Below are 21,092 nucleotides of genomic sequence, written 5' to 3' on the forward strand. Positions count from 1 at the left end.
CAGGGACAAGAGTCGAGGCTGAGGGGAGTCCAAATGAACAAGGCCAGCGGGGGCCAAGGTGAGGGCAGGAGGCGCACAATGGGCAGGGGCGGCTCCTGGCTGTGCTGCAAGGGGCGGCAGGAGATGCCGGCTTGCAACAGCCGAGGACCAGCGTCTCTCCTGAGGAACAGCTTCAGCCTGTCTGTTGTTCTTTCTTTCTCTGTTTTCCATCCAATGAAAAGAAAACTGGAGGCCCAGCTAGGAGAGCAAGAGGGAAGGCTCCCAGGCTGCATCAAGCGAGGGAGGAGGCCAAGCCTCCCACCTGCACAGAGGACACCCCCTGGCTAAGGGGACACTCCGGCCTACAGACACCATGGAGAGGCACAGGGTCCCCAACAGGATGCACACTGCACTCCCAGAGAGCATGCCATGGGGACATCACTCAAGGGTGTGGGGCTCAGGCACAGTCAGCAGGCACAGTCAGGAGAGGGGTCTGCTGGCCCCAAAGGGCAGAGTCCCCCAAACAGGCTGTGCTTAATGCTGCTGTGCGATGGCTTCACGGGCGAACGGAAGAGAGGTAAGGACGAAGACAAGATGGGAAACGCCAGGTGAGGACAGTCTGTTTCTCAGACTGCGACGCTGCCTGCTTAGAAGGTCCAACTCCCCACCCAGCCGGAGGGAGCTACCGCTCACCAGGTGCTGCCGGCCAAGCCACGCGGCCAGACGGGTGGGCTTCCACTTGTCACAGGGACCACAACAGTGGTTTATGCTGGGCACCACTGGTTGTCACCTATTCCTGTGGTGGCCTTAGACAAGTCATTTGTCCTCTGAGGTTATGGATGTAAAATTCTGTCGAACTCCTGTCTTTACAAGTTTGCACTTTAGTCATAGTTTCAAGGAGGAAATAGTACAACTCTATTCAAATATACGTGAGGTAACAGATCCTTTTTCTTGAAGAAACCAAGCCTGAAAGTCTTCACAAAAACAAACAAACAAAAAAATCAGTAAGTGATTAGCTCTTACTACTGTGCACAAGGACTATGAACCCGTTTCAATTGTAAAAATAAATAGCTGGTAATGACAGGAAGGAATGCCTAAGAATCCCCTGCATTCCCTGGCCTGGATTTCTCAAAACAGATGGGCAGAAGTGAAGTGTGCGAGCACAGCTTACGCAAGTCAGGGTGCAGACACGCTCGCAGCACAAGCAGGTGAGTGACGAGCTTCCGCCAGCACCACGCTCAGACACATGCTGTCCCTCAGGACCCCAACACGGGCAGGGGACGCAGACAGCACTCTCACAGCAACACAGGAACCGAGGCGCAGATCTCCAAGCCACAGACAACCAGGATGCCCTGCATTCTCCTCAGCTCAAACTCCTGCTCACGCCCACCTGGCCTGACACGCGCGCCATTTGCTTCATCTGCGCCGGGTAAACCACTATTAAGTCAAGAAACAACACACCAAGGAAACAAAGCCATGTTCCTCCTAGGAAAGGGCCAGTTTTTAAAAACCTGCGGCCAGTCCACGTGCTCTACTGGAGGTCCCTGGGACGCAGTCCCTGCTTTCAGAGACTGACAGTCTCCCAGGGCAACTGAGACTTCTCATCAACTGAGCCCTGGAGGACAAGGACAAGACAATGGGCCCCTTTCAGGGCAGGGACCAAGTCTCCCCTTCTGTGACCTGCAATACTCCAGGAATGTGGAATGTGGGGGGGGAGATGAATGGAGTCCCACACTATTGCTCCCCAGTTGCCACCAAACAGGCCTGTGACAGGCTCTGCTCAGGGAAGACCCCCTGGAGTCGGTAGTGCAGTGGTCACATCCTGAACAAAGGGACCGGCTGTTAGCAGGGCCAGCCAGAGGTGCTCCAGGCAGGGAGGTCAAATGAGTCAGGCCAGGGGGCTGTGCTGGCCCCTCCCAGCACTCGGGCTGCAGTAGCTCAGGATGGACAGGATTGAGGGCTGAGAAGGAACAGGACAGACGGCCTCAGACAGCCCTGCTGGCTTCATTCAGCCAGTGTTTTCCTGGAGCCAAGTCCTCTGTGTGAAATGGATTAAAAGGTCTCGTATTTCTGAAATGAGACTGTTCAAATGGGAACAGCACCTCCTCCCAGCTCATGGGTGAGAACGCGGGGCTGCTTCTGTTCACCTGGGATTGGCCGCACGGACCTCAGCGGCCTGCGCTTTTATTTCAGTGGACTCACAGGGACCATTCTGATTTGCACAAATAAACAGAAACAGATGGTCACAGACATCCCTTTATGGAAACACAAGCAAAAAGCTCTGAAATAGTAAGAAATTCATCCCAACTCTCTACCACTAATATCACCCGTCAAGTCCCTGCAGTGCTCATCTCCAAGCAGCACTGACGCTCACAGGGACGGTCAGGCGGCGGGCACATTATGACGACAAGACACGTTCCACAGTGATTCTCCACGTACAGCTGGCTCTGCCACACTGCTGACCTTTCACTGCGGGCAGGGCACACGAGTTACACGCTGATTCAACATTTGGTGCCCACTGAAGGCTAATGTGCTTGTCCTCATCATCCCAGAGCCATGCGTGAAACAGAGTCGGCCCTCAGATAGTGAATTAATTGGGCCACCAGCATAACTTGCTCTTTTGCAAGAGACCCTAGAACAGCCTTTCCCTGCACCTCTGACTACGTCAGCCTGGGCAGACTGCGGTTCACACTGGCCCTTCTACAAACTCAGGTCTGTACCAACCAGGCACTAAAGGCGATCTAACTCTGGAGCTGAACCTCTAGAGCAACCAACCCCAGGCCATGAGCTTCAGAACTCCAGTCCCTTCGTTCCCAGCTCCCACTGTGCCGCCAGCAGGCGAGCAAATAAATCTGAAGGCCTCGCCCCCCACAGCGTGGCTCGTGGAGGTTCAGAATGCAGAGGGGCCATCATCTCGCTGCTGCGGGGCACATGCCTCAGAGTCTAAGTCTTTTTTGAAAACTTTTTAACAATTGTTGGAAATATGAAAGATGAGGAAGAAAGCCGTGAGAGCCTCCCTCGGGGGCTGCATTAGTCCTACCCCGAGTTTTCCGCATCATCCCGGGCAAGTCCCTTCACCTCCGCACAAGTGGACTTTGAAATCCCTAATGACACCACCTGCCAAATCAAAGGCCACCAACGTGCAGGACCATGTGCTTCTTTCAGCTCATGTTCACTTACATTATACTGAACACCCCCCAAGACAACATGAGGCCACATCCAGAAAGCCCGACATGGGCGGGTTTGATTGTTCTGGGGCACCAGGGATCAAACACATGGCACTTAACCACTGGGCCACCTCCCCAGCCCTTTTTTATGTTTTGAGACAGGGTCTCACTAAGTTGCTGAGGCTGGCTTTGAACTCTTGCTCCTCCTCCTCAGTCTCCAGAAACACTGGGATACAGTGTGCCTGGTTTACAGAGGAATTTTTTAAAATCAATTGCAGGCTATGGATTCTTTAAACTTCTTTTATAACAAAGTTTGCCTTTCAAAATCTCAGTTCAGATTACTGTCACTTCAATGTTGAACCTCTCTGGACAGCCCTTTCCAGTGAGAGTCACTCGACACATTAGATCTCCACTCCTGTGACGATTTTCATGAGATCAAAAGCCTCTTCCATGGTGTAGGAATGGACATCAAAGAAATGTCTGAAGGCCAAGGAAAACATGAGAAGATGCTGGACATCACGTCACAAGGGCAATGTATGTCATCCCCAGTGAGACACCACGGCACCCACCAAGATGGCGGGGTGGCCGACCATACCAGCTGTGGGCGGGGTGTGAGGGAGCTGGAGCTCTGATGACTTTGGTAGTGAAATGAAAACTGGTCCTTTAGAAACCAGATGACAGTATCTCCTGGGGTTCACACACTCGGGGTACCACCCAGCCACCCCACTCCTAGGTACTTGCCCAAGTTCAAATATAACGTCTATCGATACAAAGACTTGCACTCAACACTCACAGCAGCTTTATTCATGATAGCCAAAACCTGGGAAGCCCAGCACTTAAGGAACTGATTAGAAGACATGAGGGACCTGTTAGATACCCGACCTAATGTCTGCTAGAATAGTGTCCAGCAATAAGAACATATGCAAGTCAGGCGGACGGCTCCACAGGGCACCTGGCTGGGGGAACGAAGTCGTACACACGTGCTATGAAATCCTAAAGTGAGTGGGTAAGGATATATGTGAAATCCTAAAGAAGGCGAGCCTGCCAAGGCAGCGGAGGGCGACTGCCAGGTGGGAGCAGGCAGCCAGCTGCAGAGGGGCAGGAGGGCAGTTCTGACCTCACCCTCTACTACATTGTGACAAATGAGACAGGATGATGCACCCAGCGAACGCACACTAAAACTCGCAAGCGTCATTGCAAGTAGAGCACACCTCAATTGAGCCGATTTTTAAAATACTTTATAAACAAAAAAACCACCATGACTTTTGTTTCTTGGGGTCTTCAGGATGGGCTGGCGCCCCGCACAGGTGGACGCTCAGGAGCAAGGGCTGGAGCGAAGCAGAGGGAGTCGAGACCCCTGGCACGGGGCTGGGTTGGGCCTGCACTGTCCGCACGCACCTACATAGGAAGTGTCTACCAAGGGCCTTTAAAAGGACTTCCGCTGCCTGCCCAGAGCCATCAATGAACTCCAGCTGTCATCTGCTCAGTCACCTCAGCCCTGGTGCAGGCCCACCAGAGGGGCCTTGGCCACCGGCCAGCCCTGCCTGGCCCCAAGGGCTCCCTCCCCCCCAGAGTACACTTGTCACCATCTGCAGGCTAGATGTGGCAGGAACACCACTCCCAGAGTTTCCCAGAGGAAGAACATGTGGCAACTAACCCTCTGTCCCGAGCACATCTGATTTAGTACATAAGGACTGGTGACAGGAACTCAATGAGCTACAGATGCGTTTCAGAAAAGAATTTTTTTAAGGGCAAACTGAGTAAGGCTGGCACACACTTCCCACCTCAGGCCATCCCTGGTCCCGTCCACCGCAGCCAGTGAACTCCCAAGTGCCCTTCCCAATGCCAGTTCCCTCAATGACAGGCAGCTTTAGTATCTCCCGGACACAGCCACTTTCCTCCACGTCATTCATCTCCATCTGCCAGACGAACCTCCCAACCCTGCCCTTCAGGAGACTGAAGGGCGGCAGAGACATGAATCCAGCAAGGTTAGTCGTGTCCCCGCCCCCCCGCCCCGCTGTCTCACCAAGTCCCAGCCCCCGCCCAGCCAGGTTGGAGGAAAAGGGAAAATCAGACGAGGCCGCGCATCTTCGTGAAGAACATGCACACGGTGTCTGCAGTCACCACACGCAAAACCCGTTCCCTGGACGCAGGGCACGGGCTGCGCTCCTTCAGGCGTCTCCCTCCATCACACCCTGGTGCGCAGGCCCGTGCGGCAAGCCAGACCCAGCCCAGTGCCCAGGGTTTCAGCACCCACTGGAGGACAGAGATCCAGAAGCAGACGCTGCGGAGTCAAGTGCCAAACAGAGTGCAGAGAGTGGGGACGTGGGTGGCAGTGCTCAGAGCAGCCTCGGCCCCCTTCTCCATACAATGAGTGACTGAGAGGAGCCACAGGCCACTCTGCTCACAGCAGGAAACTCCTGTGACAACCACACTCTGGACCCCATCCCCACTTCCAACTCTGTGCAGCCCCTCCGTACTCTAGGCCTCTCAGCTGTGTCCCTAAAGTGTCCTTGGTCTCCACGCTTGGTGCGCGTTTTCTCACTTCCAACCTGTCTCCAATCCAAACCCTCCAAACCCTCAAGACCCTCCCAACATCTCTTCCTCCAAGAGGCCCCCGCCCGTGCTCAGGTCACACCTGTTTAAAACCACACGTCCTCTGCTCCCCTGTCTGGAGTTTGATGCTGTAGGTTCCCCGAGGTTAGGGCCTGTCTGGTGCTTCTGTGTCCCTACCAACCACGGTGGCTGCCCTGAATTTCATCTCGATGGTCCCTTCTCCTCCAGAAGCTGAACAGGGAGACTGCAACATGCCAGAGGCCAAGGCACCTTCACTCCATCTCGGTTGACTTAGAGTTCCTGAGCCCACAGCTCGTCACCTGTCCTTCTCTGGGCACTCGCTGTTTACCCACATGCAACACCTGTGTGTAGCCTGAGCTTCAATGAAAGACCATGGCCCTGTTTCCCCCTGGGGGCCAGAAGATGGGTTCTTCCACCTCTTTGCACCCAGAGTAGAATGGAAAATTCTATACCTCCAAAGTTTGTCAGGTGACTACAGTCCAGGGCCCCAATCCCTGCCAGAACGTCCCATGCTGTCTATTCCCACGTCTAAAGTCACACAAGAGACTCGGAGTTCTACAAACTGTGTAATAAGGCTTAAGAAAACAAGTAAATCTTCCAAATAAAAATGGTACAGATAGGAAGAGATGCAAACCCACATCTCACCCTCCTTCCACCCTAGCATGGGGTCTTTTGATGGGTCAGAGATGACAGCCGGACATTCCTGCACCCTTCTCATGGGACCTCAGCTGCACCAGCCCCAAACAAAAGCCTGGAAACTGAAAGCGACGGCAAGACAAAGTGGCAGTGCATCCAACGCCCCGGGCCAGCCTCATAAGGCCTGCCGGCACGGGAACCACACAGCCCACACAGGTGCCAGCCATCGCTGTGACCCTCCCGTCCTCCACCCACCACTTGAGCTGCCCCACCCTGTGAAGGCACAGACTTGCAGTCCACGTGACAAGTCGGCTTGTCATTTCCTTCCCAGGAATCATCCCTATGACCTCAGCAAGATCCCTGCCATAAGCTCGGGAGTGCTCGTGCAGACTCACGTCAGGAATCCCCTCGATTACTCTCCGTCTGAGCACGAGGCGAGCCCAGGTGTGTGGCTCAAGTTTATAGGAACGAAGCCATCAGACACCACAGTCATGACAGAAAGGAAAGTCACCATACAGGAAGCACTGGTGCTCCCCTGGGAAGGTGAGGGCGGAACGGGGCAGGCAGAGAGGCTAAGGGCCGGGCTGAGCCACAGGCTTTGGCGCAAGACCAAGTTCACTCTAGGTTCACCGCACACTTTGGGTCCTCGTGGGGTGGCATCCCGAGGCTGAAGACTGACCACAGGAACAAGGCCACTGGAGTTGACTACACAGGCCCCAAGAAACCCCAGGGCTCCCCAGTCGGACGTGTGGCCTTAGCCCAGAGACAACCTCTCAGACCCTCCTGGGGTCCTGCCACAAAACATGCACTCTGTCCGGGAGGGTGCCACAAGTAAATCTCTTCTAGACCTAGAATTCCAGGGGCCTCAGATGCTTTAGAGAAGGAAATGAAAATAATTCAAAGGATAGCACTATGTAACACAGATTGCCTTTCTGGATTCCGGGCATGAAGAATTCTCTGTGACAGATGCACAGGAGGGCCACATGCCCCACTGCCCAACACCAGGCTCAAAGACATGATATTCCTGGCCCAAAAGAATGCCTCACCTAACTGAAACATTCAACCTACATGTGCATGTCCAGTGGCTAAGAAAGTCTAACTGACGGGCAGATAAGCGTGGAAGTGACTGGCCCAGTCAACAGCAGGAAGCAGAATGGATTTCCAAGCCAGCAAAAACCAGCACATCTGCTCATCCTGACAACCTGTTCGTCTACACCAGTCAGTCTCATCCTGACAACCCTGGGAGGTGCCGAGATCCCTGCTGTACAGATGAGGAGACCGAGGCACAAAAAGCTAACCTGCACCCAGCCATCTAACAAGTGGACAGCAGGCACATGCATTCACACCCTGGACTGTGTGTCCAACACCCTGATTATCTCCTCTACATTCTAGCATTTTCCCCACACTCGAAAAGTGAAGAGTTCCAAATACATTAATTACTGAGGAGAAATGACACCAAAATACTGGTGGCTTTTAAAAAACCATCTTCATCAGAAAACCCAGAGAGACCCACTTTACATTTCCCTGTTTCACTCAACAGAGAATGCTGCCTCGACACTTGGGACTGATGAGAGCACACGTGGCGCTGAAGTCAGTGTGGGCGCCCAGTGGCCTGCTGGGGTGCTCACCTTCTATGCACCTGCCGTCGCTCACTGCTGTCAGCTGGGCCCCCTCCACCTATCAGATGGCCAAGACTCCAGGGCAGCTGAGCTCAGAGGCCCTTTCTGTCGACATCCGGTTCCTGAATACATTTCAGATGGCAGAGTCTGACCCCTGGACAAGTGGAACATAATTATGCCTAAGAGCTGGGAGGACATATCCCAAAGAGGTTTGGGGGAGGGGCAGGGAATAAGGGCAGAGGGTGACAGTTTCCTGGATCCACCAAGGTCAGCACCAGATTTTAAACCCAAAGGACAGGAAATCCAGTGAAGACAGACCATCCAAGGACAGGAGCTGTCACAGATGCAAAACCCAAGAGCCCCAGCCACCGCACACACTGCACTTTGCCTCTGGCGCTGGCCTGGGGCTTCCTGCAGTTTCTCATTAATGACTTAGTATCACCCCCAAATTTCAGAATGAGGAATCCGAGGACCAGAGGAACTTTCGCATCGACACACAAGCAGCAGGGTGGGACCTGAACCCTGGAATGTGAACGCCAGAGCCCACCCAGGCTCCTTCCACCAGACCACACCAAGTTTTCAAACGGAAGCCACCAGCAGATCCACAGAGGCCCTCAAATCAAAAGCTAGGATGTGGGCAGAGAGCAGAACACGGGGTAAGAAGGTCCCACGGCCAATATCCTGCCAGGCAGGCAAACTACTAAACCGATTCACCTCGCACAAACGAGGACCGGGCCATGGACAGTCTTGAGACTCCCCAGGCATCTGGTCATTTGGAGCCAGTCCAAGATGGCGGCCTCCCTGGTGACGGGCAAGTCGGTCTCCTTGACTGAGGAGCAGAGTTCATCCCCGTCAGGCTCTCCAGCGGCCGCGCCCCCAGCACCAGACCCATGCAGCTTGTGCCTCAGAGCTCATGAATAGAGACTGCTGTCAGCCAGATGATCCTTCCCCTCGATTAAAAATATTTCTGGACAATTTTCCTACGCACACGGGTAGGCAGCCTCGTGGGGAAGCCATTAGCTTCCCAGGGGCAAGCCTCTCCACGCCCGGGGAGCCAGCATGGGCTGACGGATTTGGACGCAGACAAGGGCCGAGAGGATCAAGAGGGAAAGCGAGGAAGGCAAGCTGCACTGGCAGAGACAGCTGGAATGCCAACATGTCTCAGCTCTTTGTATTCTGGACCCAGGAGGAAACCCTAGTACGGCTGAATGATTGAAACCTCACACAGGTTCACGCGCTCAGGTAGCGAGTGCTGAATGAGAAGTTAGTCAAGTCCCAAGCTGGTTAAGTCTCCTATTTTAAATGTCTAGCATGGCTTTGAAGAGACCTTACAAAGAATCCCATCCATTTTTTTACTCCCAGATAATCAAGATTTACCCTCAAGCAGGCTTACCAGGCGCAAAGCCACGGCCGCCAAATCAGGGCTCATGCCACCCAACCCTGCACTCTTCCTCATCCCAGGTCACCCTCTGTCCTTTCACACTTAAAGAACCACCCACGCCCCCTCTGCATGCTCATTTTAAGGTTTTGATTATTACATAATAAAACATAGGGCCCCATGTTCCTGCAGCTGGGCCCCCACAACAACCAAAAGAAAATGACAACTGCAAACCAGCTACGTCCCAGGCACTGGGGATCGTGAGGCAGACTAAACAAAGTCTGTCTTTGAGGAGCATGAAGTGCCATTCCTGAAGACAGACAATGAGCGGACAATGTGTGGCCCACAACGTCAGAGAGGATCGGAGGGAGCAGGGACAGCAGCGTCCCAAGGCCGAGGTGGGACTTCTGCAGGCTTGTTCACCAGCTAACACCGGCACCCAGGAGGGAGTCGCTGACTGAAGGATGAACCCAAGAGCGCTGCTGTGCGGGACAGGGAGGTGACATGTAGGCAAACAGACGTGGAAGCTAAATGGAGGTTATGGAGAACTGTCATCATGTTGAGAAATGACCAAAAATAAATGTGTGACAAACATTTTATGGCCTGTTTTCACAGAACACTCCACACCCAGCACTGTAAATGGCCCCAGGAAGCAGAGAGTAAACCACCCGGCTGCAGCAGTCTTTCTCAGGCCAGAAGATCTCACATGGGAGGAGCTCGGGGCTCTCCATCCACAACCAACCACTGTTCCTGGAAACCCCATTGATAACATCATCAACTTGAAGGGACACCCAGTGTAGCTCACACGCATCTTGTCTTTGAGTTCTCCCAACAATCCTGCAGGATGGGTAACAAAGGGCTTTGCCTGGGGCCACACACCAAACACAGGCCTGCATGATCGAGCTGTGTGTGGCTCAGGGTTCACAGACGCTGGCTAAATGCACCATCGTCATGTGACCCTGTAAAACAAGCAAGTCTAAACCACGTCTTAAAGGTGACTTAGTGGAGGAGCTCCTGAAAACGTCTGCTTCCACGTCACACACCCGCATCACACTGAATAAAACACACTCCATCCAGGGCCTGCTCTTCCTATAAGTGCTCCAGGGCACCTGGTATTCAGATCACGGTCACTGGGCATCACTGACACCAGCACCACCACAGAGTCCAAGTGCACGATTCTGTCCCTTGACCCAGCAAATACCAAGGCCACTGAGGCGTCTGGAAGGGCTTAAGTGGGCCCCTCAAGTTCTCCCCAGCTGTGTATTCTCGCAGCAGGTCTGTTCTGTCCACGTCACACAACCTGGAACTTCATCCGCACATTTGTAGAGCCCACGCTGCCCCTGCAAATTAACATCTACTTCCTCTTCCCAAGCAAGCATTCCCGCCCAATCCCAATATGAATGGCTCCTTAAAGTACTCTACGTGTAAAGGTCGGAATACATCCCAATTACTTTAATGATGAGTTTATATAAAAGGATTTTTTCCACTAATACCCCAAAGAAAACATCATGTATTTGCTTCATAAAAACCAACACACACACACACACACACAAACACACACCCTACTTGTCATCTTCGGAAGGACTCGATTTGCTGACCATTTGACCACACTATCTATTCCCTAATAATTACTCGTCTCTGTCCCTCACAACTAGACGGTGGGCCCTAGGAGGCACACATCTAGAATCCTGGCAACTAGCGTAATAAGTGACCAGATTGCTGGGAGCAGAAGCAACGAAAGGATGAATGAACAGCGGACGAGTTGAGTGCGCCCCAGAGTGGCCTACCTACACTCCAATTCCGCCTCCGCTTAATCTGGGTAAAGCCAAACAAGCTTCAGCTTCTCCAAGTGGGACAGCCACCTCAATCCCCATTCCCCGCCTCCTGCAAAACAGTCATCTTTGATCTTGCACCAACCTAGATCTAAGAAGAATTTTAATTAGGCTCATCTGCATGACATAGAGCAAGCAGATGCTTCTAAACAAAACATCGTTTTTTTCAGAGTAACTTCTCCGATTTAGTCACACTTTCCATCTGAGCTCCTAAACCAACAGTGATTATAATTTGTGGACAAAAAATGTGCAAAAACTTCAAGGTTCACCAGGGCAAAGCATTCCTATTCTTGGAAACTGAAGTATACGCTTTTGTCAATCCACACACTTTCTTCTCTCAATAATACTTCAAGCCATCGTTCAGGGTAGCCCAAAATAAAGCAAGCACACAAAGCTGCTTACACCTCTTTTTTTATTATTAATACATTTTTAGTTGTAGATGGAGACAATACATTTATTTATTCATCCATTTATCCATTTACTCAGTCATTCATTCATTCTTACGTGGTGCTGAGGATTGAACCCAGTGCCTCACATGTGCGAGCCAAACGCTCGGCCACAGAGCCCCAATCCCAGCCCCACCTCTTTTCTTAATAACAAAAAATCTGTTCTGTGTTGTTTGTTATGGGCCTTTACATTGAAGCAGGAGCTAATGCACCCCAAGATCTTATACCTATGTATCAGCCTCACCCATCAATCATCATACCATCAAAACCGACTTCCCAACATCACACCCTCCAGTGAGGGCAAGGTTCCTCCATAAAGAAGGAAGGGAAAGGGAGAAAAATTGGAGCAGCAGAAGAAACCAGGAAAGGTGGTAAAGGGGAGATCAGCCTAAGAGTCTTTCCTGGTATCAAAAGGAGCTGGGCACAGGCTTTGGGATCACACTCTCAGTTACCTATCTGGCCACCAATGTTCTCCCCTACACCTTAGGAACACAGACTCAAGCACTATACCGTATGTTCAATCTGCCAGGCTGAAGGCACACCGAGAACCATCTCCATCAGGCTGGACACCCTGCTGCAGAGAGCTGGCCAACTCAACTGGCAGGGTTGTTCCCCAAGGTGCGACCCCAGAGATGGCCATAAACCTTGGTGCACTTATTCAACGGTCACCCAGCACAACCACTGTGACAGCCCTGGGCGAGGGGCTAGGAGAGCAACTGGTGTCTCAGCAAGGAACTGAACCTGTACTTCTGCAGTCCAGGCCAGACTCTATCTTTGAGCCACCAAAGCACATGCCAGACGACTGCAATCCAAAGAACACCTACGCTCACTGCCTGGCCCACATCAGGTTCACTCAAGCACAGAGCACAGACCTGCAGCCTCACTGCTAAGATAGGCACATACAGTGAGCACCTGAAGTACACGTCACCTCCTTTGTCCATATGAAAAGATTAAACTAAAAGGGGCCAACACACGCCCAGGAGCACAGAGCCACCGAACGGTCGACCCAGGCGTGAAATTCACAAGTGCCTCTCCAATGACAAAGTCCTTGTCCTATCCAATACACTCTCCTAAACAAACTACGTGGACCCTAACACATTCAACCAGGGACCCCTCTGCTGCCAGGTGCCCCGAGTCCTCTTTTTGCCTACTGGATGCATCCTTTGAGGCCCAGATCAAAATGCCACTCCTTTCCTCTGCCTCCCTCTCCTGGATTTAGCAGAATGTCTTGTACAGAGTAGTTACTTAGTGAATGTTGACTACACTGAAAATATACATTTCTGCAAAAGGAAAACTACAGTACCTTTATTCTCAGAGGCATGAGCACTAAATCAGCTTCATTTTCGTGTATGTATGTAAACACTGGACTCAGTAAGTTTATGAGGAACTCAGTATCACACCATTGCTGGGCACACAGAAAAGGACAATGACTGACCAGAAAACCTCTCCCTGAAAACAGGGAAACAAAGAATTAATGTTTTACATGCATCAACCAAGATTCTGCACCATTATTACTTAATATCAATGAAATATCTTCCTGGTCATTGTTGAATTCAGAAAAACTGTTGTCCTAAAATATAAACACACGAGCTCATGTTTTTACTTTGGAATGTGACTTTGCACTTATTCTGACATTTAAGTAAGTCTGTAAGGCCTCCTGTGAAGACCTGGACTGTGCTGTTCTAGGATATTGTCTGCTTTTCCACCCCGACTCCATTCCTTTCCACAAGCCACCCGTCAGCAGCACCCAAGGGAAAGGAACACAAGACCTGCTTCTTGGGGCTCTGAGGGCTTGGAAAAGTCCCTCAACCTCCATCAGCATCTTCTGTGGAAACGAGGACGTCACTATGGAGAGTGGCTGGCATAAACAGCGCTCAGAAACGTCTGGGGAGATGGAATTCACTTCTCCTTCCTTCTAAGAAACAGAGCCTCCATTTCCTCATTTATAAAATAAGGGAAATGGTACCTACAGCCCTGGGCTATGATGGGATTGCTCCGCCACACCCGCGTCTGGCACATGGTAAGCTGCAGAAGGGCTGGTGTGCACTCGCTCTCTCCTCTCTCTCTCTCTCTCTCTCTCTCTCACACACACACACACACACACACACACACACACACACACACACTTTCTGACAGAATTACGACTTGGCAGACTGCACCCTGCAGGTGAGTGCACGGTGGCAGCGGTGGCCACTCTGGCTGTGCTCTGCACTGAGGTGGCAACACCTACCCTCAGATCCCAACACCCAACACAAACTGTGCCTGCCCCCCCCACAGGCCACCACGGCAAGGAGCAGTCGCAGCCTCAGAAGTGAAATGAATCCACACACCAACAAGGTAAAAGGGGAAGCCCATGTGCTCCTCTCGGCCGCTGCAGGAAAAGCCTCTGACGGAATCAAACACCCATTCATGACAAACCTCAGCGAACCCGCAGCAGAAGGGAACCTGCAGGGACAGCCACCGAGCCTGCGGCTAACACACACCCGAGGAGCAGACTGGTGGGGAGCCAGGCGGGGACACCCCTCTCTACACACCCAGGGTTTCTGCTATAGGCTCCAGGAGGGAGACCTTAGGGAAGGAAAGCTCTTGGGAAAGACACTCTGGGTGGTACGAGGGACGAAGAGCTTCCAAGGAGGTGGCACAGCTGTCATCAGGACGCTGCTTTAGAAAGTGAAGGGGGCTGCAGCCCATTAGAGCCGGGGACAAGTAAAGGTCGTCTGGCTTATTTCGTGATTAAGGTTCTGCCTTAAGCTGACAAACCCCCGCGTGTTGGAACTGAAGCTGTCGGATATCAGGGGCACCCCGAGCCTAGCTCTCTGGTCCCACAGATGAGGAAACGGAGGCTCCAGAAGGAGGAGACCACTGGCCTTGCCCAGGATAACACGCCGCTTTCTACTGAAGACCAGAAGGAGGCGAGTGTTTTAAAAATGGAACAAACACAAAGAAGTGGTATATAATCTAAAGCTGTCATTTATACACATAACCAGTAAACGGACCCACCTGCAAGGTCACCAAGTAGCCTGCCAGGATCGGCACCAGGTAGCACAGAGCCCACGTCTACCCCAGCAGCGCTGTGGCTCCGCCCTACACTGACCACTCACTCAGTGGGTGGAGGGAGTCACAGCTGGCCACAGGACCCCTCGGAGCCAGAGGAGACCCAGAGCAACACCTTCGGAACAGGTGCAAGATGTGAAGGGACGGCTACGTCTCACCGGCCTTTCTCAAAACAACTGTTCTGCCAACCAAAGGAAGAAACCTGAGGCCCTGCTGACCGCAAGGTCCTCCACCTGACCAGCAGTGGTCCCAGGCCAGCCCTCCCACCAGAGAGCTGAGAGACCCAGCGGGCGCCTTCTAGACCCCGATGCACTTCATAAAGGAGAAACCCCTCTTCCAGCCTCCAGAGTCGGGGGCCCCCTTCAAACTTCTCCATTTCACTTACTTTTAAAAAGCAAAAGTCTGAAAGCAACATTAATCATCAAACATGTACAAACAAGGACTTCCTACCCTTTTCTAAAGCTTCCACCCACTCAAGCCGGAGGCGGGGGTTTTCCTGGATTCCCACCCGTTCCTCAGTCCCCACAGCCAAAAGGTCAGGCTTGTTCCTCTGCTGGTCTTTCCAAGCCGTCCCTGCTGACCCTGCCTGGCCTCTGTCTTGTCCGCCTGCCCATCTCCCCACCCTAACCCTGCGCCATCTCTGTGGGATCCTTCTCATACTGGGACCTTGCCCTGTCCCTGTCCCCGTGGCTCTGAAGGCCCCCTCAGCTCCAACAGGATGAAGTCTGAGCTCCTCTGCTTAGGAGAACATGAATCAAGAAGTCAATCAGAAGCAGCCAACGCCCTCTGAGAAAATAAACCGTTTCCCTGACACAGGAAAAGACAAAGGAAAACAAGGAAAAAATTAATTTTTAACTGTGATAGAAATAAACTTAGTTCCAAATTCTAAAGGCAGGATAATATTACAAAAAGAAAAGGTGAGATACATTGTGTGTCTCCCATACGCGCACACACACACACACACAGAGTACACATACACACAAAGAACACAAATATGTGCACAATAATGGGGCAAGAGTTTGTTTTTTAATTTTTACCCATCTAAATTCCATTTAGCTCTCTAGTAAAAGACCTTCTTTTTTAAGTGTGTGTGGTGCTAGGGTTTGAACCCAGGACCTTGTGCATGCAAGGCAAGCACCCTACCAACTGAGCTATATCCCCAGCCCTGTAAAAAGTCTTCTTAATAAACACTGATTAAGAATTTTTACGAAGTAAATTAAATTCAAGCTCTTCTGTCAGTACTAGGGCAGCTTTCATTTAATGCATCTTCATAACAAAGGTAAGATATTCAAATGTACCCCCCAAAAGAGCACATCTGGCTTCAGCGCAGAGGAAGGTTCAAGGGCAGAAAACAGTAATTCGGGCAAAGGTGCGAACACAGCAGGAGTGTGAGAGGACAGCATTCCAATCCAGCTCCTCCTCCAACTCCAAAGGCCTCTGTGGACTTGGTACGTCCCTGGACCTACACTTCATAGCACCTGGTCACCTTTAAGTTTCGGTTAATGAAAATTTCCACCTCATCTTCCTCCTACACAATAGAAAAAGAAACTCGGACCCACCAAGGCTGTCCCTGCTTCACCAGCAAACTGAGGCCCATGAGCACCTGGGGTGCAGGGAGACCCCTGGGGCCCCAGCCCCACTCCATACCTGCCAACCTCCCACCCCTGGCCTCCCAACCTCAGGACTATGACCCTTGGGGCAAGGCCACTCTTCCTGGCAAGGGCCCCCATAAGATGCACCGTAAGATGTTCAGCAACCTTCCTGGCCTCCACCCCCCAGATGCCAGGAGCACCCCTCATCCCCCGCCATAACCATCAAACATGCCTCCAGACCTTGCCAGAGTCCCTCAGCTGACCAGACTGAGCACCCGAATCCCGCTGCCCACACCATTCACCAGCCTCAACATCCAACCAAGGTCATGGGGTACCACTCTCATGGCAGCGTCTGGCTGGCTGCTTCTTCAATTCCCTCATCACAGTGAGGCCACAATGGCCACTTGGCCACCCAGCCCAGTCCACACCACTCTTCCCTGGTGCCCGCCGGCCTACAGCACAGCACCTCCCCCTCCCCTGTGCTTGCAGGACTCCAGTCCCCGCTCTGCTCCCTGTTATTTCTCGGATCCCTCCACACCCCAAGGCCCTAATGCAGGAGCCTCCCAGCCTGCCAAGGGCTTGGGGCTACACCAGGGACAAGCACAGCAGTGTGACTTAAACACCCAGCCTCTCCTAGAAGGAGCTGACGCCATGAGACTGAAACAAGGGCAAGCCGTGGGCAAATCAGAGCTATCCAAAGGACGGCCACGTTCTCCCTCACGCACGGTCTGCCTGGGAGGCAAAGCCATCTCGCTGCTCTCCTAGGTCTCAGAGCCACTCTGTCCTGGGCACCGGGCCCCTGCTCCACCACGGCTGCCCTGGTACACGGAGCACTGGCCATCTGTGTGGCTCAGAGGTGATCTTGGTCACTCAGGTCAAACTCCAGGCCCCATTTTTTTGTTTGTTTTAAACAATACAAACTAGACTATGGGGAGTATTCAGATTTTATCGGTTTTTTAATATTTTTTAGTTGTCCATGGACCTTTATTTTTATTTATTTATAGGTGGTGCTGAGAATCCATGGTTCCCTGCCTTCACGCCAAGAGGAAAATCCCAGAGGGCATGTGACGGTCAAGGAGGTAAAACTGCAGGTGGAAACGTCCAGTGCCTCTGGAGCTGGGGGGAGTGGCCAGTGGAACACAGAGCCCTCTCCCCCTGCACGCTCAGCACTCGCGGGCAGCTCCAGTCCACTCTGAAAGTCCTCTCCACACTTCCCCAAACAGGATGTGCTCCACCAGTGAGTCATGGAGAACGGGGTATTTCTAGAAATCCACTGGAAGGAAGGTGTGGGAGAGTCTCTGAAGGGAGAACAAAAAGACAACGTGGAAAGCTAATTACGTATCTGTAGGGTGGGAAGTGGGCTGCTGGCCTCCCCCTGCAGCCAGCCCAGCTCGCCAGACTCCACCTGCCCCCACAGTCCAACAGCTGGACCCAACAAATGCACCCTCCTGCACCTCAGCTCCGTCCACCACTCAGCCCGCTGGATCCCCGTCCACAGAGGGCCCACCATCCCCTCCCCAGTGCTCCCTGCTCCTCCTCCTGCCCCCAAGGGTCCAGGAAGGCCACTTACCACCATGGCCTTGGCCTCCCTCGGCCAGGCAGCAGCAGCCAGGCAGCTACAGGCACCCTCCCCATGAGACAGGGCCAGCCGACCCCCTTCCGGGTCCTCTTGGGAGTTCTCACACAGACAGAGGCCTTAGGAGGCCAGGTGTGGGAAAGTGTGCACTCAAGACCACCCTGAGGTGGAGTCAAGCTCTGCGACGTCCACTGTGTCCACTGCCTCCTCTCTAAACTCGAGGGTGACTGCACCTACCCACAAGGACACTACACATTAAACACATTTAACGTCTGTGGAGCACCGTATGCCTGGCACACAATGAGCATGATATATGTGTTTGTTAAACAAACACAAGTAAATGAAACCAGGTATGGTGGCGCACGTCTGTAATCCCAGCTACCTAGGAGGCTGAGACAGGAGGATCCCAAGTTAAAGTCCACCCTCAGCAACTTAAGAGAGATCCTGCCTCAATAAAAATGAAAAATAGGGCTAGGGGTGCTGGGGTTGTGGCTCAGTGGCAGAGCACTTGCCTAGCATGTGTGAGGCACTGGGTTCGATCCTCAGCACCGCATAAAAATAAAGGCATAGTGTCCATCTATAACTAAAAAAAAAATTTTTTTTTAATTAAAAATTTTTTAACTAGTACAAAAAAAAAAAAAAAGAAAGAAAGAAAAAGCAAGTAAATGAGCATACTTGACCAGAGCCATACTGGCATCAGCTGGGAAAGCCAGCGTCAGAGCAGAGGTCCGGCTGCTTCAGGGCCAGAGACGCCCTTCTCACTGCACAGCGAAGGAGGACGGCAGCTCTGCGAGAAATGGGCAGAGCATGCTGGTCCGAGGCCACCATTCACACCTTACCAGCGTTACTGAAGCAGAAATCAGAAGAATTCATAAAAAGCTGCCTCTGAAAAGAAATTATACACACTACAGAGCTACCTGGGCCTACAAAGAAAAAGACAGGCGAGCAGGAACGCCTCTGATCAAGGTGACCCCACAGTCTGTATTTAGAGACTGGGGACAGATTTCCACAAGACAGTACTAGGAACAGGGAAAGCTGGAGGGCAGAGCAGGCGCACTGCGACCCCAGGTCAGCTGTCACATGGATGTCGATCACTGTCACCACAGCCACCCACTGGGTCAGCCTCCCTGCCCCGCTGGATGACAGTCTGACGAGCCACTGTTTCAGAGCTGTGCCCTGAATCTGCTGTGGTCCCACCAGTGAAGAAATGAGCTCAGGCCCACCATGTCCGCCCCTCCTAATGGCAGCAGCTTGGAGCTGCGAGGACTCTGTGGAGCCCAGCTGGTGACGGATGGGGAACAGCGCTGCAGCTGGCCACGTGTCCAACCTAGGACGTCTGACTCCAGAGGGCCAAGGCCACCCTTTCTGCATAGGATGGGACTGAGACTCAGTTCTTGAGGGGGCTACACCAACTCAACTTTTAAACTGCTGTCCTCTTAGGACCAAGGCCCTGGGGTCTCAAAGAAGCAGTGACAACGCAACCCCCAGGAATGAACGCGGCCTTTCACTCCCACCTTTCAAGCCGTGTTTGCCAGCCAGCTTGATGCCCCTGACAGACATGTGGGGAGCATGTGTGGGGTGCCAGGCACAATTCAAGGTGCTGGAGACGCATCACTCAATGAGGTGAAAGTCCCAGCCCCCGTGAAGTTGATGATCCAATAGGATGGAGGCAAGACAGAAAATAAAAACATGCCAAATAGATGATGCACCGTGTGAGGAGGTGTTATGTGTGAGGGAACGGCAGGGCCGGAGCCGCAGGAGGGGCCGGCAGGCTCGGTGGGAAGGGCAGGTCAGAAGGAAGGGAGAGAGCCAGGCAGATGACCAGCAGAAAAGAAGTTATCCAACAGACAGGGCTTGAGAGGGGCAGGGGTGGGATCAGGCAGGGCCGGGGGCCAGAGTCTGGTCACTGCCCAGAGGTCAGGAGTGCCGAGTTCAAAGTCAAACCTTTGCACCAGGGCAGTGGCTGTTGAATAATCCAGGTGACAAATGACAGCCGTCCAAACTGAGCTGTAGAATGGAGAGAAGGGCCATGTCAAGAGACCGAAGCAGCAGAACAATCCACGGGATGAGAGAAGCAACACGCGGCTCCAGATACCGCTGCCCAAAGGGTGGGCATCAGCCGGGGGAGGCTCAGGCAGGGCTGGGAAAGGCACCAAACCCTCCAGGTGCAAAGGAGAGGAAGGCGAGGCAGGAGGGTTCCAACCAGATAATGAGCATGGGGACACCCAAAGGCATGGTGGACAGCGGCCTGCCTCTTGGTAAACCAACAAGCAAGGACAGAGCCCTCCAGCAGTGTGGCCAGGGCAGGTGTCCAGGCATCTGAACGGAGGCTGGGCAGAGCTGGCCTCAAGAGGCCACGTGTATAACACAGAGCAAGCATTCCCTGGCAATCCACCAAGCAGGTGGCAGGTACTGTGTCCCAACACAAACCAAACCTTTTCAAAGCCCAAGCGGTCACCACCGCACAAGACGCTCACTAAAACTGGGGCTTCAAACAGAGAGGTGACCTGACAGGAGCCCCAGAGCAAGTCCCTCTTGACTGAGGTCAGAGAAAGAAGGTAGAACCAGAATCCCAGTGGGGAGCCAAGGGAACCGCCACCTGCTCCCTGGAGGGGACAAGGTCCTGGTCAGGGAGGGAGGAAGGAGACGGATCCTGACAAACCCTTCCAGCAGACAGAACTGCCCACCACTGCCTTCCTCTCCCTCCCATCCCACTGCAAGAAGCAATTCCTCCTGCCCAGACTGGCACAAGAAGGGGAAGGAAGTGGCTTGGGGAAAGTGACGACCCAGAACCACAAACCAGCCCAGCGGGCACGGCCACCACCCTGCCGGGGGGGGCGGGATTTGTGCTGCCAGAAGGTAAGAAGCGGCCGTGCCCTGCCGTGGAGGGAGCCAGGGGCCTCCCACACCCGTGGCCCGTGCTGGGTGTGGACAGCACAGCCTGCCCCAGCTGGCTGCCTCTGAGCACTCTGCTGCGCCTACGCTTCGGTCCTCGTCAGGCCCCCAGGTTAGAACTGCGGCATTTTCCTAACATCTTCCTGGGAGAGGGAAGAGCTTCCTCTCCTTGTTCATACCTACAGGCAGCTCAGGAGAACAGATACCTCTCAGCTCAGGAGATGCAGCCCGGGTCAGCCTCTCGGCCAGCAGTAGGGCCTGTGTCCAGGAGCAGAGGCTGCCCTGTCCTCCCTCCAGGGAAAACTGTGTTCCAGACAGCTACAGGCCTGCCCCCTGGGGAA

General features: G+C 53.1%; 1 protein-coding gene across 10 annotated transcripts in view; it reads right to left on the reverse strand.

The window, feature by feature from the left end:
- Positions 1-20,137, reverse strand: part of Asap2 (ArfGAP with SH3 domain, ankyrin repeat and PH domain 2) — a 130,573-nt gene extending 110,436 nt beyond the window's left edge. For 2 of the 10 annotated variants that reach the window (XM_048804845.1, XM_048804839.1), the window contains exon 1: positions 19,801-20,132. In XM_048804845.1, coding sequence (XP_048660802.1) covers positions 19,801-19,887 — 87 coding nt within the window. In that variant the 5' untranslated portion in view covers positions 19,888-20,132. Of the gene's footprint in view, positions 1-12,937; positions 12,971-17,005; positions 17,045-19,800 lie in introns of those variants that run through there. The other 8 variants (XM_048804846.1, XM_015479996.2, XM_048804844.1 and 5 more) reach the window with 7 other exon arrangements.
- Positions 20,138-21,092: the final 955 nt, after the last annotated feature.

Source organism: Marmota marmota, unplaced genomic scaffold (genome assembly GCF_001458135.2).
Source record: "Marmota marmota marmota unplaced genomic scaffold, marMar, whole genome shotgun sequence".
NCBI lineage: Eukaryota > Metazoa > Chordata > Mammalia > Rodentia > Sciuridae > Marmota > Marmota marmota.